General features: G+C 40.0%; 1 protein-coding gene across 1 annotated transcript in view; it reads left to right on the top strand.

Annotated features, from left to right (window-relative positions):
- RNF13 (ring finger protein 13) overlaps nucleotides 1-23,506 on the top strand; it is a 29,685-nt gene extending 6,179 nt beyond the window's left edge. The window contains exons 4-9 of the mRNA XM_026855183.1: nucleotides 2,314-2,401; nucleotides 4,239-4,329; nucleotides 5,653-5,758; nucleotides 9,606-9,699; nucleotides 20,121-20,201; nucleotides 22,021-23,506. Coding sequence (XP_026710984.1) covers nucleotides 2,314-2,401; nucleotides 4,239-4,329; nucleotides 5,653-5,758; nucleotides 9,606-9,699; nucleotides 20,121-20,201; nucleotides 22,021-22,385 — 825 coding nt within the window. The 3' untranslated portion in view covers nucleotides 22,386-23,506. The remainder of the gene's footprint in view (nucleotides 1-2,313; nucleotides 2,402-4,238; nucleotides 4,330-5,652; nucleotides 5,759-9,605; nucleotides 9,700-20,120; nucleotides 20,202-22,020) is intronic.

Genomic DNA, 23,506 nt, shown 5'->3' on the forward strand with positions numbered 1-23,506 from the left:
AATCCCTTCCTGAGCTGTACCATACTGCTTAGATAGATCTTAAAAACAGGTTAGTGCTTCGGTTTTGGTACTCGATTAATGTTTTTGTCTTTGAGGCCCTGGGGAGGAAGGGTGAAGTTGCAACTTCACAATATAATTGAATGGGCAATTGCTTCTGCTTTTTGCAGTTCCATGGTGTCCTGAAGCCTGTGCTCATTCATGGCAGCATGTGCAGAAGGTGCCTGGCTGCGACTGTGTTCATGTCACTCTTCACTCGAGTGACCTTGTGTCAGCTGAATGTCTTGTAGGCATATTTATGTGTGGCTTTACACAAACACCATCATTTAATAATCCAATAATTAAACAAAGGTCCTATGTTATAAGTAAGTGCAAAAGTGTGTAGGGAACTAACCATTTCCTTAAGTAATATAAATTATTTATTACCTGTCCTGGATGACATATTTCAATGTGTAATGGCCAGTTAAGAAACATCTATTCAGGACATGATGTTAAAGAAATAAAACAAGAAACAGAAAACCCAAATACTAGATAGAAAATGTCACTGATAACCATAGCACATGAAGATTAAGAACCTGTGATAACCAGGGAGCTTTAAAGCTCAGATCCCTCCATGAACTTTTGTATTCTTCTCTTCATTATTGTTTCTTGAGAAATGCAGAGTGTGCATATGTGTATATATACATACACATTTTCCCCTTTCCTGATTCTGAGGGTAGAGATCTTGAAAAAGAGCATCAGAGTTTTCCCCTGGGTTTTTCAGGTAGTAGTCTGTTGTAAAAGAGAGCTGGTGGTGATGTGTGGATGACTTGGTGTAGGACAGGGTTCTGTAAGATTTGTTTGTGTGTATGTTTGTGCTCATGGTGCTGTAGTTGATATTTGTTGACTGATAAATAAAGCTGTTGTGATACTGTAATATCCAAAATGCTGCTACTGTTCTCCAGTTTCAAAGGTATTCAAAACCTCTGATCTTCTGTTTACTAGTACTTAATGGTTGGTTGTTTGCCTGTTGCATTTAAGGAGACTATAATGCAAATACATTTGTATGTATCTAAGTGGAAATAAAAGCTGTCACTGTGTCCCATGCTAGCTTAGCTCAGAGCAAGTCTGTCCAGCTGTAGTCAAGCCTATTGTGTAGTTCTCAACAGGAGTTGAACACAGGGTGAAACCCAAATGTTCCTCAAGGTCCTCTAGTACTTTTTGCATCTTGTGATGAGTTCCTATGCTGTTGTGGATGCATTGGAAGCGGTATCTAAGATGAATAGTTGTAACTTACGTTTGCGTTGGGGATAGTCACTGCAGCAAATGCCATTTACATGGCCCTTAGGCTTCTTTTGTATTGACAAAAAAGCCAGTATATATGAAAAGTGTAACTGATACAAAATATAGTTTTGTACCCATATTTATAATCTTGTACTTCTCCATGTGAAAGCTTCTGATACTTGGGCTGTCAAGTAAGGCATTTCCACATCTCTAAAGGCACAGAAAAGATACTCATGTGACTCCGTGAGCTATCAAGTGGTAATTTCTAGTTTACTGAAGTAAATTAGTGCCTTGGTTTTCAATTATGAGTAAATATTATTTGTATCTACCCATAGAAAGTATTTAATCCTGGTTTTAATATATATAAAAACTGTCTGTCTGCAGATAATATTAAATTATTTTTCCAGAAAAATAACCTAATTACACGAGTATAAGACTAATTATATGATTTTATTTTGAAAGGTGACACTTGTTTTATAGGTGCAGATGATCATAGAATCACAGGATGGTTTGGGTGGGAAGGGACCTCAAAGCCCACCCAGTGCCACCCCCTGCCCCAGGCAGGGCCACCTTCCACTAGCCCAGGTTGCCCAAAGCCCCGTCCAACCTGGCCTTGAACCCTTCCAGGGAGGGGGCAGCCACAGCTTCTCTGGGCAGCCTGTGCCAGGGCCTCACCCCCTGCACAGGGGAGAATTTCTGCCTTAGATCTCATCTAAATCTCCCTCTGTCAGTTTAACCCCGTTCCTCCTCATCCTATCCCTCCCCCCTGATGACGAGTCCCTCCCTGCTTTCCTGCAGCCCCTTTCAGCCCTGGGAGGCTGCTCTAAGGTCTCCCCGGAGCCTTCTCTTCTCCAGCTGAACCCCCCAACTCTCTCAACCTGTCCTCACAGGGGGTGCTCCAGACCCCCAGTATCCTCGTGGCCTCCTCTGGCCCCACTAATGATGTTGCTCTAGTATCTATAACTTCCTGAAAGTGTACCTCATCTTAGGATAGACAGGTTACTGTACTTTGAAGCAGTAGTCTTTCTAATAAGTATTTTGTATGGCTTGCAGGTTTTAAATGCACAGAGAGCTGGATACAAGGCAGCTATAGTTCACAATGTTGATTCTGATGACCTCATAAGCATGGGATCCAACGACAGTAAGTACAGGTATCACTTCTTCTCTCCTGTTTGAAATTCATTTCACCCACTAGAGTGTACAGTATTAAAATTAGGATAAAGTATTGTGATGAACTCTGTCTTAAAAAATAAAATCAAAGCAAACCCAAAAAAAACAAAGCACCACCCCCCCACCCCCAAAACTATCACCACCACCAAAAGAATCAGAAACAAACCCACCCCAACCAGAAATACTCCTACTTTTAAAGTTTTAAAATGGGAGATGTTTATGTAAGAACATAGATGTGTATTTGTGTATTATTTGTGGCTTTAAGTTTGTACATTCTCTGAGTGTTTCTTCTGTTTTCCCTTTAAATTTTTAGTTCAACTGTTTTGGGTTAAATGGTTAAATTTATAAGATAGATATCTAAGATTATTAAATATATGACTGATGTGGAAAATAGCTGATGTGTTGTTAATTAAGTAGAAATATAGGAAAAGTGAAAAACTAGTATTTTAGAAGGAAATCAGACTTTAAAATATGACTTCTTTTAGTGTTAGCGGCTCCATTTTGTTACATTGCTGTGTACATTTTTCTGTTCCTTTAGACAAGTGGATTCTAATTTCATATGAATATATGTTACATGTACGTATTTTCAGTTTTTCAGTTGGAAAAAGAATGTTTAGAGACCAGTGTGCCATTTTCTGATTGATTCTGATGCTAGCTGTTTGGATTTTAACCTTTCGTGGGGTGAATATGTTCAGAAGCTCCTGTAATCTAGTCAAAATCATGGGGTTTGTTTCATGGTATGTCTATAGTGCTGTTATGACTTTGTGGCATTTCTTTATTTTGTCCAGTTCTTGAGCTTGCTCAGTATGGAAAAAGAACCTATATGAGAACAAAAAAAGTCTTTCCAAATGGAAACACCACTGAGTAAACTAGGAAATGAACCTCCAGCAAACAAAGTGGCAGCTGGGTATCCCAGAAAGCTATGTGAAAATGATCTTAATGAATTCCCAGCCCATGTGAATCTTACTTTCAGGTTTCACTGAGAAAATGCTAAACAAGTTCACAACAAATGCAGGCTCGGGTAGCGCAAGGTGGTGTTAAGCCATGTATGCTTTGGCCTCTGGGAACTGGGATGCTTTGATACTGGCTAAACTCAAGACACTTTGACCCTTACATGGGAAGCATAAGTCAGAGGTTCAAATCAATATAAAGTGAAACTGAGGAGAAGGTTTCCTAGAAAATGGGTTCTGTCTTTCAGTAACTTTTCATTTGTGCTGCATCTTTTGAGCTTGTTATTGCTTTCACTAGCAAGCAGAAAAGGAGGACACAGTTCCATCCAGTTTCTTGAGACTGAAATAAAGATGTGGGATTTGTTCTTTCTCTTCTTTTTTTTTTTCTTGTGACCTTCTCTAGCCACAGCTGTTTCCAGTGTGTTCACTTATGTTTAGGGTGAAAAGGAGGGAAGAAAGATTAAATAAATTTACAGTACCAGATCACAAAATAAGTTGCCAGAAATTCTGGAAATCAGTGGAGCTGTGTGACTTGATAAAGTCTCTGAGTAAGAATGATGTTCTGGTTAAGCTTACTCTGATCATACATCCTTTTTTGTAAAAATAGTTTGGTTTTATGCTCCCTTTAGATATTCCATTAAGAATTTTTATTTCTCTACCTGCAATGAAGTCCCTAAATATTTGGTAGGAAAACCAATACCACTTCTTAAATGGTGGGTGTGTGTGCCAGTCTATATGTCATTACATTACAATGTCTTCATGTTCTGATAGTCTCATAATGTTCATGTCTTATGTCTTAAGAGTGCCAAAAGAGTGTTCACATAATAACAGTTTTATTTTCCTGCTTTGTTTGTACAGTTGAGGTTTTAAAGAAGATTGACATTCCTTCTGTCTTTATTGGCGAGACATCAGCTAATTCTCTTAAAGAAGAATTTACTTATGAAAAGGGGTGAGTTACCTCACATGCAGCTGTGTTACTGCTTGCATTAAGTCATTGCCTCTTTTTAATATTTATGGATTTAAAATAGGATGTTGTGATGACAGAGAATGTGGGTATTCCAGGTGAAATCTTGTGCCTGAGAGCAATGGGCAGAAAGTGTTTTAAAAATTAATACAAATTGCTTTTCTGCAGTAGGGTTACCATATATTAACATTACTCCTTGCATGTTCATGTAGAACAAACATACAAGTCTTGCTAATGATCTGGGTGTCACAGAAATGTTTGTGAGAGTATGTGTGTTTCAGATCTAAGGGTGTGTTCTTTTTACAATGTATGTCAGTTCCCATTGAAATCAGGTCCTGGTCTTAAAACAAAAAAAAAACAAAACAAAAAAAAAAATCCTTTAGTTCTAGAACAAGTTTGAGAACTTCCTATGCTAGGTGAATCAGCAGGGTGCATTTAAGATGATTCTAATGAGGTACATGATTAGGTTTGTGCTGCCTGTAAGTTTAAAACTTTAAAAAGCATTGCGAGAACAAGATGGTTAAAACACGTACCTCGACTAGGATGGAAAAAGAGGTGTGTTTCCTATTATTCATCTATTGATCTTGTTTCTTCAGGTCTCTCTGACGTCCTTTCACTAAATTAATCAGAACTAGATTGTGTCATTCTTAAGTAGATACCTTGCTGATTAAACTTTGTCAAGTGTGGCTCCACATGAGTCGTGGTTTTAGAACTACCAACACTTTCATAGGTTGTACCTTCTCTGGTGCTTCTGACTGCTCGTACCAACAGAATAATAATGGGATTCTACTTCCTTAAGTATCAGTAAATACTAATATTCAGATACGCAGCTGCCAGCATCCATACCAGGTTCCCTAGGAAGATTTATTGCCTCTCCAGAGGACAAAGGGTGCAGCCCATCATGCTTCATGACTTGAAACTAAACCTCCTGTATAAGCCCAGATGTTTCAGTAAATGATGATTTCATAGTATCTTTTGAAGGTCATGTTAGATTTTTCTCATTCTGCTATCAAAGCACCTATGAGGTGGTTTTCCTGGTTGCTTTAGATTTGTTGATGACTGAAGTCAGTAAGTAGTTTTAACTCCTAAAATGCTCTAAGAAACATTGTTTTATCCTTTTATTTAATTGGCTTTACATTATGTAGATAATACCTGAATTTTCTATGTTGTTGTGCACATAAGTATTCCTTTTAGTGTGTTTAGTGATAGCCTTTCATTTTAATGGTTTTTTTAATTGTATTTGTTCTTTAATTCATTGGTCATTAAATTCTAACCTATTTAGCAAGCATTATCTTTTTGTCCCCGCAGTGGCCATGTTGTGTTAATCCCAGAATTCAGTCTTCCTTTGGAGTATTACTTAATCCCTTTTCTAATAATAGTGGGGATCTGTCTTATTCTCATCGTCATATTTATGGTAAGTTCCTTCTTTTAATAACGATTTTTCTTTCAGACGTGAGATCCCAGAACTGTCACTTACTGAAGTGAGATGAAGGGGTACAGTGAAGGAGCAGTGAAAGCCTTGTGTACTGTGCACACCTGCACCATGCTTACCTGGCATCCCATATTTTCTCAGTACAATAAACAGGTGCAGAGTTTTGACAAAGGGATGTCGGGAGCCCTTAGGGTGTTCTACCTGGCATATAACTACTTACAGAGAATTGTCTTGCTGCTACCATTCTGCTGCACAAGCGCTTTTTTGCCCCATGAAGGATGACAGAGTGTGTCCAACCTCACCAAACTCATACTGGTTAATTAACGTTAGTCCCTCTGTTCCACAGTGAGGTCTCGCCAGGTTTTACTGCAGATACAGTCATCGGTCAGCAAGCTCAGAACCTCTTACAGTAGATAGCACATTATGACTAGGAATGACTATATCAGTTCCTAGTCATTGATATAATGACTTCAGTGCTGTCATCTTCAAGTCAAGAAGTGAACTGAGCTACAGGCTAACTCGGACCAATCGCTTCAGCAAGGAGCTAGAGTACATAACAAACACAAGGCTAATCCCTCTGAAAGGCCACCTCTCCTTGAACTGCAGATGCCTCCCTCACTATGAAAACAGCAGTTTTCTGCATCAAAAGTGGCATTGAAAATATTATAGGAGTGAGATTAAAAAATTTGTGAAGTGTTTGTCTTTAGGGAATAAGGGGGTTCTTTTAGCAGAAACTATAGGATCACAGAAAGGTTTGGATCAGAAGGGACCTTTAAAAAAATCATCTTGTGCACCCCACCTGCCCCCTGCCATCAGCAGGGATGTTGTTCACTGGATTAGGTTGCCCAAAGCCCCGTCCAGCCTGTCCTTGAACCCTTCCAGTGATGAGGCACCCACAGCTTCTCTGGGCAACCTGTGCTGGAGTCTCACCACCTGCATCATAAAAACTTTCTTCATTATATCCAACCTAAACATACTGTCTTTCAGAGATACCGATTCTTTTAAATTTGCCTTTTAAGAGCTGGATCTCTTTGTATCAGCATGCTGATAGTCATTTTTTACTTAATATGTGAATTTGAGAGTTGAGGATTCCAGATAAAATATATAGGCAAGAACCATCTGTACATTCCAAAAGGAATAAACAGATGCTAGGTAGGATTAGCTATGAGAGGGGGAAATAAACATTTGGTGAGGAAAATTTTAGGCATTTAAAATCATCTCAAATTTCCTCGGTTTGCACTGTGAGGAAATGTCAAAAAGGGCATGTCTGTAAACTATGATTAAGAACTTATTTTTCCAGGTATGTCCCACTTACAAAAGCAAAGGCTTTGAGACCTGAATTTCTCTTCTGTTAGTGTCAGTAGGTAGTCAAGTGCTAAAATGAGTGGTTCTTCCCATGTCTTGGAATCATGTTGTAGAGGAAAACTAGACAGGAACCAGGAAAAAGTTATATTGTATGCCTGCAAGTCAGGGTTACCTATACTGTGTATTTGGGACAGATGTTTGGAGGGTTTTGAAAAAAGCTTATATGATGCTGGAAATGCCAGAATCCGTCTACACAGCTCATGTTAAACTGTGAGGGGGGGAAAAAAGGGGAGAGGTGTTTGAAAGTGTTTTTCCAGAGCGTAGTACAGGTTCAGAGGGCGAGGAGGATAAAATCGGGCTCCCTAGTGATAAGCTCTGGGGCTCATTCCAAGCTCCAGCAACCCCGGCCTAAGTGAGACTCGGGAAGAGTCCTGTGCTGGGGTGGGTGAGGGGTAGCGAGTGCCGCGTGTAGGGAGGCTTGGGCTGACCAGGAGATGGCAGGTGGCCTCTGCATAAGGATTAGAGGAAAAGCTAATAAAGTGAATGATGTTGGTTTTGGGGTTTTTTTTGGCTCTGGGTTGGCAGAGTGCAGCTTGGGGGGTGATGAGCTCCCAGTTGACTTCGAACTTGTTCAGGATTTGCTGCTGCAGCTGAATGCACATAAGTCTGTGGGGCCCATGGGTTTCATCCCAGGGCACTGAGAGAGTTGGATGATGATGTTGTGAGACTTGTCAGTTATTTGTCAACGATTTTGGGAATTTGGAGAGGTCTCAGTTGACTCAAACCTAGCAAATATTATTTGCCCTGTTTTCAAGAAGATGAAAAAGGAAGACACTGGTAATTATAGGCCTGTCAGTCTCATTTCGTTGCCTGAAAACCATGGAGAAAATTATTCTGGGAGTTGTTGAAAAACACTTCAAAGACAGTGTGGTCATCAGCTAAAGCTAACACAGGTTCATGAAGGGAAAGTCAGTCCTTACTAACAAGATTACCACATAGGTAACATTACCGTCTTTCAAGATTACCACGTAGTGTTCAAGGGGAAGGTGGTGAATGTGTGGGGTTGTGGGGTTTTTGTTCTGTTTTTAGCAAGATTTTTGATACTTTTACAGTATCATTCTGAACAAAATGTCCACCATAAAGCTAGACATGTACACAATATGATGGGTGAACAGCTGGCTGAAGGGTCAGGCCAAAGAGTTGTAGTAAATGGGGTAACATCTGGCTGGCAACCAGTCATTAGTGCTGTACATCAGGGTTCAGCTTCATGGCCAGTTCTTTCAGTGTTCCTATTAACGACCTGGACACTGGAGTTGAGGGCACACTAAGTCTGCCAACAGTGCTAAATTAGGAGATGTTGATTCCCTTGAGTGTAGAGACTTGAACAGAGAGCTCTTGATAGATTAGAGCATTGGACAATTAATTGGTGCAGTGAACTTGATCCCAGGGAGGTTCGGGGTTAGATTTGGTCCTCATTTGTGGTGTTGGCTCTGCTTCTTTCAGGAAATCTTGTTTTTAACTGAGATGAATGTGAGGCTCTGATTGTTACTAAATGTCTGAATTACAGCAGAAAAACTTCAGTTTATGCATACAGCTCATTGTTGGGCTGGGGTAAAAAAAGTCTGAATGAACAGTTCAGATGCAAATATGCTTAAAAAGCAAAGCCAGGTATGACACAGAAGGATAAATAAATTTTATTTTACCAAAACCAATTACAGTTTCTAATGACTGTAATGATGTTTGTCTGTAATATAGATAGATTCATATTTTAAAAAAAAAAATCTGTTGTGAAGTATATCAGTGCCTTTCAAGGGATCCTTAAATGAGAACTAATAATGCTGTTTGTAATACTAATACTTTCTCAGTGTTTGCCTTATCCACGGTGTAGGTAGGTGCAGAACGCTGCAAATTTCAAAAGACTTTTTAGTGTGTATACTTGGTTAAGGCCATTTTTTTGTTTGTCATCATATTTGAAAAAGAATGTCATACCACAGATGCTCATATTAGAAACTGAGTAGAAATAGCATTAGAGACTATTAAGAAGATGAAAACAGAATCTTTAATACAGTTGAAGGCAGCAAGTAACAACAGCTTGAAGTAACCCCTTTACTCCTCCCCAAACTACATCTAGATACTATGAAAACAGTTCTGCTGAACATGGGAATAATCCTCTGAAAGAGCTGTAGTAACCTAAAACTGTAAGCAAAACCAGTCAAATTTAAGGAATTGTGTTTTGCTCTGAAATGGGCCATTCCCCTGTACACAGGCCTCGGTAGAAGATTGCAGCAATGGCTATTTTTTTATGTAGTATAGACATAAATTTTTTTTCTCTTTTCTTTCCAAAACAGTCTTATGTGTTTTCAGTTTCAAGTGTCATCCTTTAGGCTTTTTTGGTCCAGGCAAGGGAAGAGGTAATTCAGTTTGAGCAGGGGTTCCCTTTTGACTATACTGTGCAGACTCATAAATCAAAACTTTTATTGTTTTAACTTACTGTTCACGTTGTCTTACTTATGTGTGTTTCCAGATCACAAAATTTGTGCAAGACAGACACAGAGCAAGAAGGAATCGGCTTAGGAAGGATCAACTTAAGAAACTTCCTGTACATAAATTTAAGAAAGGCAAGTGGATCATTCTTTGTCTAACTGATTAGATGCCATTGTTTTTAACACTCAAAAAAACCTCTAAATTGAGGAAGTATGTAGTTTTGGAGAAAATTTTGAATACACTTGAAGTAGAGTTTGGAGTGAGAGCACACAAAAAGTTTGACTTGACCCTGTTCTCGCTGAAATAGAGGAGTTCTAACATTTCTTAAATGGAAGCAGAGCAGGCGCCATATGCAGACCGGTGGCTGAGAAATAAAATGTTGCTTAATATACCACAAACTCAGTATAGAAATTCCACAAAGCTTCCTTGTGCTCTCCTTAACACTGACCACAGCAGTCAGTGTGATCCATTATTTCCATTATTTGGACTCCATTCGGAGTACTGTGTCCAGCCCTGGAGCCCTCAGTATGTGAAAGATGTGGACCTGCTTGAGCGGGGCCAGAGGAGGCCATGAGGATGCTGGGGGGGCTGGAGCACCCCCGTGTGAGGACAGGCTGAGAGAGTTGGGGGGTTCAGCTGGAGAAGAGAAGGCTCCAGGTAGACCTTAGAGCGGCCCCCCAGGGCTGAAAGGGGCTGCAGGAAAGCAGGGAGGGACTCGTCATCAGGGGGGAGGGATAGGACAAGGGGGAACGGTTTTAAACTGACGGAGGGAGATTTAGATGAGATCTAAGGCAGAAATTCTTCCCTGTGCAGGGGGTGAGGCCCTGGCACAGGCTGCCCAGAGAAGCTGTGGCTGCCCCCTCCCTGGAAGGGTTCAAGGTCAGGTTGGACGGGGCTTTGGGCAACCTGGGCTGGGGGAAGGTGGCCCTGCCTGGGGCAGGGGGTGGCACTGGGTGGGCTTTGAGGTCCCTTCCAGCCCAAAGAGTTCTATGATTATCTGTCTGGAAACTGTTAAATATTAGTGGCATATAAATTGCCTGACATTGTAGAGTCTACCAAAACTGTAAACCCAAAACTATTTATTGGGTATGATTTATCTGGTTCTCCAGAGGAGTGGTCCTTTTGTTCAATTGCAATACTTCTTTGAGGGCAGGAGCAATTCAAATTTAATGTCAGATTACTTGCTATTGTGATTCTTTTTAGTGATTAATTTTATGCAATGTCCAATGACAAGATGAGAAATACAGCTGTAGTAAGTGACTTTATTCAGTAAAATAGAAAAGCTGCCTTAAGTCCTTCTCTGTTGTAGTCTACTCCTTAAAAGTAGGAAGATGTGCTACTTCTCCATTTTTTTTTTAAATGTGTTACCATTTTACCATCTGATCAGTCATTCATACAAGCTATGGTATGAGAAAAGGTGGGAGAAGCACTTAATTGAAGTGATTGATTTTACTAAATGACACGTGTCAATAGAGAACATGTTTGGCAAGGCACAAAGACTGTGTTAGGAGATATGCCTGGGTTCAAGGATAGAACCACTTACTGTTCTTTGCCCTTTGTAAAGCCAACCTGCATTATTGATGATACTGCTCTCACTTTGTGCAAAGCAGATGTTCAGTTTAAGCAGATAGAGTATTTGTGCAATGTTAGTCAACCTCATAGGAAAAAGAAAAGAAAGTGTTTTCTTCTGCAGGGTTGCCTCAGCCTTGCTATAATGAGCTATTGCTGTAGATTTGAAATTAACTCTAAAAAATTATCTTAAGCCAATAAAGCTAATATTAATTTTGATTTCTCTTATTGATTACCTATGAAATCTAATTAGAATGAAAATACAAAGTATATTATTTTGTACTTTAAAGACAGATTTGCAAGGGAAAAGTTGCTTCAGGAAAGTCAGTTAATGCTTTTTTCAGTTAATTGTGTGCATCTGTAATAACTGTCTCAGAATTATGTGACTAAGTAGCCAGTGTGTGAAAATATCTTATTGCTATTTTCCTCATTCTCCTTCCTCTTTGCTTTTGCTGAATTTTACACAATATGAATTGTTTGGAGCTCGGTCACTCATTGTAAAGTAAACCTGGCTATAAACATCCAGGTATTCAGTGGCTTATGAAAAACACAACAAAAAACCTGTTTTTCCAACTAGGATTTTAGTGTCTTTAAGCAAAAGATCACTTTGGTTCTACTGCTGTGAAATTAATCCCTTATATTACTTTCTTTAAGTACTTCTACTAAAAGGACAAGATTTGACCCAGTACTTGCAGTATGTTACTTTCAGCAATTACAGTAAAAATGTATTGCTTCGTGCTTCTTCATGAAAGGTAGGATTTCTCAAGGCGTTACTGTGAAACGGTTCACAGCAGTCGTCTTGATGACATGTCCATTACCTTTTGCTTTGGAGGATACGTGAAGGTAACTCATGGACTCTAATCCTGGTTTTAGGAATGCTAGATTTTCTGCTGTCTCAAGTGTATTCTTAAAAATCTGTATTGAAACATTGGTCAAGTACTGCAGCTAAGACCCTATAGATACTGGTTCTTATTTCTTGCACTGCTTTTGGTGTCATGAATCACTGGCTAATAAGTGGTTTCATTGTACTGCAAAATGTTTTTTAAGGGATAGCTGGCTTTAGTGGATTTCTGAAATTTAATAGGCTGATAGGCAAACGATGATGCAATGAAGGTGATTGTTCTGCAGGGGTAATTGCACTCTAACATACCTAAAGAATTGTTAATACAGAAAATACATGAATCATCTTGAAATAGGATTTGAGTCAAATACCACTGTAATGCATGGGAACTTCTTGCTGATTTCAGTAGGCTTTAGATCAGGCACTCAGTGTTTCTGAAATGAGTAGAGAAGCAGTAACAAAGGATGTGGCATTGAGTGTCTCTGCAAGCCCTGATCAACGAGCCTTGCCTTTGGATGGTTCCACAGAAAGAAGCATCTGCTATGTCAAAACCTGTTTTCTACACTGAAACAGTTTTGGGGCAGTTGTTGTGTTGTGGTTCCTTACAAATGGGTTACATTTCGGTAATAGAAAAGTCAGTGGGAGTTGATATCTTCTGTATAATGTCTTTATGACAAAGTGAACACACCAAAAAAGACAAATCCATTTAATGTGCCTGTAATTTGATCATTAGCAAATTGAAATATTCTGAAGAATGATAGCTTAGAAAAAATACAGGTTAGAAATTTTGTGAATTGGTACATATTGTAGAATTTATTTACAGAAATATTCAATTGTATTTCCATGGCAGCTTAAATTTACACTAAAATGGAATCTGGGCCAAGAATGAAAAGATTTTTAGATCTTAGACTGTAACATCATTGCAGTTAAGGTCTCACTCCATAAAGAAAGTATCATAAAGATAGAGATGTCTGGGCATATTATTAATAAAAATGAACGAAGTAATTTTTTTCTACATTGTGTAGAAATTAGGATCCTAACTGAGTGGTTAGATACCTGGTAAAGAATGCAGAATTTGGGAGTTGCTACATCCACAGGACTAGAGCTGCTTGGTTGGATGTTGAAGTAGGAAAGCTGAACTTCAAACAGTCAGCTTTGAAATGCTTTATCTACATGTGGAATATAGCTCTGACATATGTGATAAATAAGCTGTAAGAGTATGTGTCATTTTAAGCAAATATGTATTTTGAAGTATTGTATATATCTTTATATGCCAGTTAATACTTAAATCTGTTTCCCACTATCATTCAATCGTATCTCAGTGCCTTTTAAAAATCTGCTCCAGAGTAAGTGCAGTTCTGCAGTTTACCACGTATCCCTAAATTGACTCTTCTTTCCCTGCAAATGGGGTTATAACTGATGTAGTTACTGTTCATTATAGACCCATCTGCTTGACTGCACAGCTCAGTTATGGTCTAATAGAGAAAACAAGTCTGAAGGTCTAACAAAGTATTGACACAGTTTTATTTTTGTGTTTTTCATTGTTCACAAGTACTTGTATGTGTGGATGAGTAAATTGTGTTTCTGAGAGATCTTTTTTTTTTTTTGGTATGTGCCAAGTAGTTAGAAGATAACTTTGCTTACTAAACACTTCTCATGCATAGTTTAAGCAAGATACTTTATTTTGCAGCAGTTTCCATACTTCATCCTTTCCCCACTTTTTGGTGGTTCTGAGCCAGCTTCTAAGATACAGTAATGGGTATTTGAGAAAAGGATGTCTGCAAATGTCCTTTTAAACAGGAGATGTTGTGTTCTTTGCGGGGGGTAGTCATGGAGGTTAAGCTGAGGTGGAGGCCAGGCTGCAGGCCTGGCAGAGCCGTCCTACAGCTCCCAGCACTGAGGGGGGCTGGCACTGGGGTCCTGCTGCTGTGTGGCCTTGCTTCCCCTCCCCAGTCCTGGCAAGGAGTCTGGGCAATAGTGGTAATTATCTCCTGTGGCATAGCGGTAATTAGCTCCCCGGGTGACCTGTTGAAGCGCAGCAGCTGGGCTGTGCTTGGGGCAGCCGCTGGGTGCGGCCTGGGGATGGCCACGGGTCCCTGTGCAGGGAGATACCGAGACCAGAGAAATACCTTTGCAGTGAGACATAGGCTGTCAGGTAGGTCTGTGGCCTCCGTGTTGGAGAACTTCATTATCAGCCTCACTGAGAACTTGATCTGTATTTGCCTGCCTAGGAATGGGTGTGATGCTTTACCACAGCAGCATTTTCTCCGGGAGGTGCTGTCGTTGGTTTGCCAGGGGATGCCTTAGCAAGCCAAGCCCCTCGAGGACAGTGGCTGTCATTCTTCAGGACATTCTTGTACACCTTGAATGACTAGTGGGGAAAAAGACAGATGTATTATGTGAATGTTGTTTGTTTTTTTTCTCTGAGAGATGATGCCCTTGACAGCCCTGACTGATGGTTAACTTTCATTTCTGTGTTGAACATGGTGATAATAATGTGCTGATTATAAATGATACTATAAACATCATTTGAGTAATAAAAACAACTGAGAAAAGGAATGTCATAGCAAAAGAGGAAGTAATTTTTTTAAGGAAAGCTACAGCTGAAGTACTTCATTGTGTTACATTAGACAAAACCCCTTACTTCAGTGATGGAGGTCTGACAGTATGGACTCTCTCTGATCTCTCTTCCTACCTGCCCACGAGTTTGTCTTCTCTCTCCTGCTTTCTCTTTATCTTCTGTTGTTGTTGTTGTATAGTAACTATCAGGAAAACCATGTTCACAAGTGGTTCTCACGTCCACTATGCTTATTTTCTGAAATGCCAGATTACAGCAGTGTTATTTTCCAGTGGCAGTCATCAGCTTTGCGTTTGTGTTGAATAATATGTATTAACAAAAATAACATGAATCACATTTCACAGACTTTCTGTACCACCACAGAAGGCCTTGGAGTTTTATCTTTTGGCAAACAGATGAGAATTGGGTTTTAATCATGGATTTCTGTTATTTGGAGAATAGACCTATGAACTGAGAGGTCTAGAGTTGCAACTTTACTCTGATTTACTATATGCCAAGATAAAATAATTGTAATCTCTCTCCACTTTCTTTTCCATCCCTATAAAGTAGGATTGAGAATATTTACTACTTTGCAGTGTCCTTGTGGGATACTTAATGTTGCAATGCTGTATCAATTCTGTGACTTTTTTCATTAATCTTCTTTTTATTGCCTTTATGGTTGAAAAAAATTTGTATTGAAAGCAATGTAATTCATGCACATGGATTAATCTCCATAATTTAACTTTACTGATAGTGAAATATGTTGCAGATGTGTTCCTTCACTTCCCTCTGCAGTCTTGCCTCCCTTCGTTTTTCCCTGTCAAACCACTAGCTTTAGCAAACCTGTAATTTAAACAATTTGCTGTGTCTTTGTTAATTGTACCCATACTGCTGGCTGGCTGGTTTGTTTAGCGTGATCTGTAATCATGCAGAAGTCAGGTAGTAGGCAACACAAGACTTTACTGCGGTAGAAATCAGCCTATTATTACGTAGGTGTGAATAGTTTTTAGCATCTTACGCCCACAAATAAAGAAATCCTTTTAATAATGGGAAGACTCAGGATACCTTATGTGCCTTGGTTTTGTATCTGCTATATAATGGAGTACTATTTAAAATATTTTGTTGGTTTTCATACCTTTGGAAGGGAGGTAGGTTAGAAGTTTTTGGTCTGTGCTTTTCCTTTAAAGTAGAAGTGTTAGGCATAAGCAAGAGATAGATTCAGTAGAAATTCTGTCATGGCTGTCATAAAATACGAGAAATCAAGTGGAACTAATATTTTGGTAAAATGAGAGGGCTTGTTTTGCATTACTTCACTTGGGTAGGTTAGGTTGCACAGGGAATCCAAGAACAAGCCTTATGAATGAGGCCAGAAAATAATTGTATGCAGGTAGGCTTCCCTTGCCACCTCCCATGTACACCCCTAGTACCACAGTGGATAGCTTCACGTGCTGTATGTTAGGTGTTCCTTCTGTTTTCATCTCTATTAGATGACAAGTTGCAATTCTGTGTATAGTACTTTCGAAATACTGAAGTCCTTAAAAAAAATTAAAAAAAATAATCTTAGCAGAACAGCAGCACATGATAGTCATGATTCTGTGTAAGATCCTATTCCGTACTTTCCACCATGTAGAAGAGAGATTCTAGATAAACAACACCAGGTGTTGTATGTATTTTAAAAAAATTGATAGCACCTTGAGAAAAGCCCAGAATAGAACTATATCCACAAACATGCTTTATACTGAAAATTTTTAAGTCTACAGAATGTTAATTGCTATAGACTTCAGAGCACTGTGTGCACAACAGTATGAGATACTACTGTAAAATAATTCTCTGAACTGCAAAAATCAATGCTTTTGATTTTTTACATCCTAGTCAATGGTATTTTGGTACTGGAATGATGCAAAAAGCACCTGCTAATAATGCAGCTAAACACAAATTCATATAAACTAAACAGCCTTATTATTAAAGAGCTGGCTCAGTTCTTGGCTCACTTTTGTTAACATCTGAAAAAGAAGGCTTGCAGAAATCCTGAATCAAAGCAGAGAAGTGCTTGCTTTCTATTCTGGTAATGTGGAATATAAGCCGTGTCCTTAATTAAAAGCTGAAGTACAGTTACCGCTGTATGAATATATGAATGCTATTAGGCTACTACTGTAATTCTTCAGTTTGTTTTTTATGATTTTTTTTAATGACAAAGTATTTTAAAATGATCAAGACTAATCATGTGAGTTAGATTGTGTACAGACTAAATGGGAAAAGCTGCTACACTGCATTTATTTGACAATTTTTTGCATTTTGGAATTTAAAATTACGATTTTTATTACATCTGCAAAGAAGCTTTATTTTTCTCAGTAAAGTGTGTTGTTACACAGTTGTTAAAATCCTGGTCAAGTTGCTTTTTACAACTTTAAGTCTTGCGTTTTTAACATTTGTGCTTCTACTTATTAATGATCTTACTATGAACACCTAAACAGAAAAATAGTACATCTTTGCCTCTCCTCTGTCACTGAACAACTTCATTTTGTGGATTCTCTTTCCCTAAAAATGGAGTTTCATGTAATACTCGAAATTTGAGCTGACAACAGCGATTCATCTTTTGTGCCTCTACCTCCCTGGTGAGTCACTGGTGTTATTTCTGTTGCCCTTCTGTGGCTTCCTGGGCAGGCTCTGCTCCGTCGATGCCGGGGCACAGCCCTTGGCTCTCGTGCTGTGGGGGCCACGTCTCCGCGCATTCTGAACAGAGCCACCGCGCTGAGCGGCATGGGACAACTCAGCTGGTCTTTGAAAACTGACTCCAAGCACCCAGTGTAGGTAACTTTCCCATCTGTAGAAAAGCACTGGGTTTAGCAGCATGGTATCAAAACAAATTTTGAGCTGAGTTTCTAGAAATTCTTTTCTGCCACGTACTTTCATTACAGTAAAGGGAAAACTCTGTTACTGTTGGAGCTTTTGTGTTAAAGAACGTCTCTTCTGCATAGCACAAACTTCATCTGCAGGCTTCCTGATAACATATGATAAGATCGTGACCCAAATGTGGGCCTGCTGTAGCAACGCATTAATGAAATCTGCCCCATTGTTCCTGCCTTTTCCCCAAAACAATACTTGGACCACTTGTGTATTATATCAACTCTGAACAACGTTAGAATGTGAACTGTGCCTCTGGTTTGTCCCCATTTGAGACTGAGGTCTCGTGTCTAATCTGGACAGTACTTCAGGAAGTAATATGGGAACTTCAGTGAAGAAAAAATAAAAGAAATAAATCTAGATTTGTGCTAAATAGTGTTGTCACAGATTTTTACTGTGTGATATGTGTATGTTGAAAGGTGAACTGAGCACACACGAGATTCTTGTGGCTGTTAACTCTAGCCGTAGCACACGTCAGTCTTACACACTTAAATCTGACATCTCCAGTGTCAAGCCTGAGCGGTGTGCAGCAGTGAAGTTTTAGTGCAGCCTGTAGTCCAGAAAAGACCTGATGGAAGTTTACTGGGAGAGGGTTAAGTGGACACTGCGGGGAACAGGAGTAGAGTTGAGTTGTGAGGGTGACTGATGAGCTAACACTTGAGGGATGGATGGAGCTCAGGTTAGGTAGAATTTGGAAGGTACTGGGAGAGGTTGGAAGGAGATGGGGAAAGCTGCCATGAGTGGCACCAGGAACAAGATATGCCACCTTAACCCTTCTTTCTTCAACTTTGAGTGAAAGATCACAGGGGTCTCATTTCTCTTTTGAGGTTTCTGCCTTGCTTATGCCTTACCCATTTGCCTTTTGGTATATAGAGAGTGAACCTTCTCTGCACATCCTCTTTCTGATGGCATCTACATCTCCTTACTTCCCCGGCTTGCTTTCTTTGGGGCTGCCCACCAGGACATTGCAGGGGTGCCCATCCTTGGGCAGGGTGGGCCACAGACTCCTTTTTTCCTGAGGCACCATCATTGGTGGCTGTCCTTGTCACAGAGCATGTCTCTAGGATGCAGGTGCCCTCCCACCACGTGCTGAGCAGGTGACTGCCCGTGTGATGGGACGTACAAGTCCACGTTGGATCATCTGACCCTGTAGCTCTCCTGCCCCTCAGCCCATCCTGTGCTGGTCAAGTGACAGGAAGCCTTGCAGTTCAGTCTGCTGGCACATGTGCTCTGCCCGCAGGACGGGGAGGGCTTCGGAAAGGAAGAGGCGGTCTGGGCTGGTTGAGTTTCCTTCTGTCACGCCGTATTTGGTCGTTTAGAGAACCCTTCATGGTCGGCATGTGTGCGGCCCCAGCGAGCCGCTGCTTGTGAGGGGCCGGGGCGGTGCTGGGCCGTGCTCCGGCACTGAGGCTCGGAGGCCCACGTGAAGTGCTGCTGCATCACAGGAGCAGCAGCGTCTGGGAGCGCTGAGCGCCAGCGTCGGGGGCATCCTCAGCTGTGAGAGGTGTGTGAAAGAAGTTCACCGACTTGGGCAGATACGGTGGCTCTGTGCACACGGCCAGAACTTTTCCAGCCTTGGCAGAGCTGAGCAGATGCTCAGCCCAGCTCATGTCAAGGCAAGGAACCCAGACAGGGACAAGGGACCCTTCGCTGCTCAAGTCCCTCTCAGGGCTTGATCAGGTAAGTAATCACAGGATACAGGATGAGGTACGGCTCCTTACAACATGAAATCTAGCTGCGTCTGTATTTTAAAAGATGTGTTTTGCACTACTCACTTTTAATAAAATAGCCTAGTTATTGGCAGTCTTCGACAGGAATTGGGGGATCTATGTTCAGTTCCCTCCGCCGTCTTGTAGGATTAAGATGTCCAGATACTTTTCTCTTTGGAACTTCCTGTGTGTCAAATCTAAAGCCTTGACCTAAAACTAGGTTTGGGGAAAGGGGGAGGTTTGGCCCTTCACTGTGGCTACCTTCTGGTGGTCCTGAAAGGCTCTTCGAATATCACTGCTCCAAAGTTTTCTTTTCACTTCGTAAGGTCATAAGCTGCTGGTGTAACTGCAACTTCAGAGGCCAGTAGCTTCTGGAGACTGGAAGGAACTGCTGGGATTGATGAAAGGGCCATGTTGTAAAGCCCTTGAAATGGGAGTAAATTGACTTCTTAAAAGTGTTTATAGTTTGTTCATATAATGTATTACAACAGTGTACATAACCTCAGTCCTGTCGGTAACATATATCTTATTTGTGAGGTTTGAATTACAAAATCATGTCAGCTTGCTTCTGTAACTGGACTGTCATTCTCAACTATTATTCTGCTTTTTTACCCAGTTGTCTTTGGTTCTGTTTTTCTCAATAACTTACTGATACCTGTATAGTAAAGTGAATACTGTATTTTAAATCCTTTTATCTTACTTTTAATGAGAATGATTGATAGAATATTAGAGAGAGCACTTCACACAGTTTAAAACATTTTATTAACCTGAAGGAAAAGTGAATGAGCTATAGTCCCAATAAGGAGAGAAATACAGGGGTCAACTACACAGCTTCAAAGAACCTGCCCCTACATGGACAGAGAGGAGTAATAGTTTCTTCAGCTGTGAAACTAACCCAGAATGGATGTGTATGTGTCTGAAAGATTTGCAGCAGACCTTTTCAAAGTTAAACTGATTCTCAATTACATGCTGTAGGAGATGAATACGATGTATGTGCCATCTGTCTGGATGAATATGAGGATGGAGACAAGCTCAGAATCCTCCCGTGTTCTCATGGTAAGCAGCTGTATTTTAGGTTTGGTATTTGTATTAAAACGTCTCTCTAAAACACTGTGTCTAAAACCCACAGTGAATATGTTTATTGATTGATTTATAAAATTTATTTTTGCTAATAGGCAGGAGTTTATGTACAAATTGAGAAAAGAGCAAACTTTTTTCTCTCGAAAAACCCAAAAAAGGTTAGGATTCCCACTTTGCATTTTTCTTTGGATGTTCACATGAAAGAAAAATCTGGACTTGAGGCTGTCCCTGAAATGTCTGTATTCAATAGGGAAACACATTCCAGAATTACATTTAAAAGATAAGCTTTCACTTTCTCTGAGACAATCAAACCATAAAATGTAATTCTGCTGTTAGTGACAGAGACATGGGTGAAGGGATGCGGCCTGTCCCGTAGCCTGAAGCCGTGGAGACCACTGCCTTGACTGTGCTAGGTCAGTGTTGTCAGTGCAAAAACCAGTGTTGATCAGTACAATTAGTAGAATGTTCTTATCGCGAACTATTGGAATTGTAGAATGTTCTTACTGTGACAAGTTGGGCACTGTCAGAGCAGCCCTTCTCAACTCCAGCCCACTGCAGAAAGTGTATGGAGTAGTCATGTATGTGTCTGTCCCCGGGACAAGACTGCTCTTAACTGCATGCAAGTACAAGAAGCATTTTAAGAGCATTTATCTAGAAATCTGGATTTCTTTGGCCTGGGCCCAAGAATGTCTCTAAATTTAAACATTTTTTTTTTTTTAAAGCTGCATAAAATCTATCAAGAAAGATAGGATTCATTCTTCCTAGCTTGAGACCCTCTCTCTACCTCCCAGACCATTAACTGTGTTGCAGCCATTTTGGCTGGGAGCAGTTTTCCTCAGCTTTTTCTCATTAAATTCCTGTGCTGAGTGGCACTGCAACAGCAAATACCACATCACTAAGGGGTTTAAAAAGAGGCAACTGATATTACAGCCTTGCATCCACAGTGAACGCAGCAGATGACAGGCTGGGCTTTGTAGGTCCTCAGTCATAAAAAACAATTTCAGCTCAGGCTGATGAACAAAAGAGCTCTTGGAAGAGAAAGAAGAGATCCACAGCATCTGTGCCAGCTAGGGACTGCAGAGTTAACTAAACCTGATCACCAATAGCAAAGATTGCTGACATTTAAAAACAAACAAAACAAAAGCCAAACCAAACCAACAAAACCAAACCAAAACCACCACTCTTGGTTCTTGTGGAGAACGTGCTTGAGCAGGGACTGAACACAACATGCTTGCCCTTGTAAATACTTTGCTCCTTGCTGGGTAGAAGTCTCTGTTAATAAGCAGAGCTAAGTTTTTAATATAAGAAAGACACTTCAAACACATTTTCTTTAAATAAGGCCAGTATAGTTGCAGTGCCAACTGTAGAGCTGATTTTAAATCCACAAAATCATGTGGTAATTTTATTTAATAACGAGATGCTTCGATACATCTTGATGGAGGTTAGAGGCATTATAAGGATAATGATGGTGGGCAAGTCTGCTGCAAGGTGGGTCTAATTCCTCAAGAAGCTGTTATTTTGTAAACGTGGCCCATGGCAGGACTGCTCTGAGTCATTCAGCAGAGGAAATGGTTATTAATGGCACATATCCATTTGGCCACTCCTCATCCATTAGGTGTTTTGTAGGCAGGGATAGACAGTCTGCATGCCAACAAACTTGGCACTAAAATTCTCTGTATGAGTTAAATTCTGAAATTCTGTTACTAATAAAATAATGTTACTAACCATAAATACAGTTTAGCAGGTTTCCTTGTCCTTTTCATTTAGGTAACGCATGTATTTTGTTTTCTAACAGCGTATCACTGCAAGTGTGTGGACCCATGGCTGACAAAAACCAAAAAAACCTGTCCTGTGTGTAAGCAGAAAGTGGTCCCTTCTCAGGGGGACTCTGACTCTGAAACGGACAGTAGTCAAGAGGAGAATGAAGTGTCGGAAAATACTCCATTGCTTAGACCCTTAGCCTCAGTTAGCACTCAGTCGTTCGGGGCTCTGTCAGAGTCTCATTCCCACCAGAACATGACCGAGTCCTCCGAGTACGAGGAGGACGACAACGACAACATTGATAGCAGTGATGCAGAGAATGGAATAAACGAAGAAAGTGTAGTGGTGCAGCTCCAGCCCAGTGATGAAAGGGAGTACAGAGTGGCAAATACTGTTTGAGACTACTAACGATGAATAGTGTATGAACAAAAGAGTTCTTAAGGCTCTACTTTACAAACCTTTATGTAGGGAATATATTTTAATCTGTAATCCATTTGGTTTCTTCGGTAGGAGCAGCAGTTCATGTAGTAGTACTATGGTTAAATCATTACTGATAGATTTATTTTTGATTCAGGTATTCAGTCACACATTCTGTCTTCTCAAAATGAACAGTTTAACTGGACTTCACAATGTTAATGAATAATGTTAATAGTTTATATCAATAGAAATATCACACAGACTAAGTGTATCTTGTTGAAACGGGATTTATCTGGAATAATTTTTTTCCATTTTGTAGCTACAACTGGGTCATACTGATAGCAATATTTATTACATGTATGGTATGTGTTAGCCCTTAAGCCCAACAAAAAAATGTATTTGCATGTTTGTATAGAGTTTTCCTAAAAACTGTCACCACCACTGAAAGAAAAACGTAGAACAGATCAATATTCTGTATGCTGGTGTATCAAAACAAAGCAGAAGAAATTCCACTTCGGTCTCAAAGCAGCGATTCCAAATAATCCCTTGAAGTTTGCCACAGTAGCTGAGTTCAAGCAGTTCCATTGAGCAGCCCCTAGGATCAGGCATCTTAGAATACGTGTTTAGTTTTGAGCAGTTCACAAGGTAAGATCCACCCTAATCCTGTTAATTATTCCTACCTGCTCCTATGATGTTGTCTGGTTTCCAGTGGGGATGTGGGAGTTGGGGTGTGGGGAGGTGATCAAAACAGAGGTTTTGTTCCACACAGAAAAATAATTTTTGGTAAGTATTGTATTGATCCTCAACTCATATACCTCTTACTAAAGAGCATTTTATGCTGTATTAGTCTGCTAAACTATGTATATAGAAAAATTGTTCTTTTCAAATACCTGATTTGAAAACAAGTGCTATAACTGTTTAACAGAACTCAGTACTTACCAGTGTATCATGGGAAAAGCAAATGCTATATAATACCTCTGTAACTATGTAGAAAGTAAAAACATGCATATAATCAAAATGCAGAGATTTTTTTTTATATGGTCTTGAATAAGGAAAGCTTGAAAGAATGTTAATAAACATCTTTTCCACTTTAAGTATCAAAA

This window comes from Athene cunicularia, assembly GCF_003259725.1.
Source record: "Athene cunicularia isolate RWA chromosome 9 unlocalized genomic scaffold, athCun1 chr9_part1, whole genome shotgun sequence".
NCBI lineage: Eukaryota > Metazoa > Chordata > Aves > Strigiformes > Strigidae > Athene > Athene cunicularia.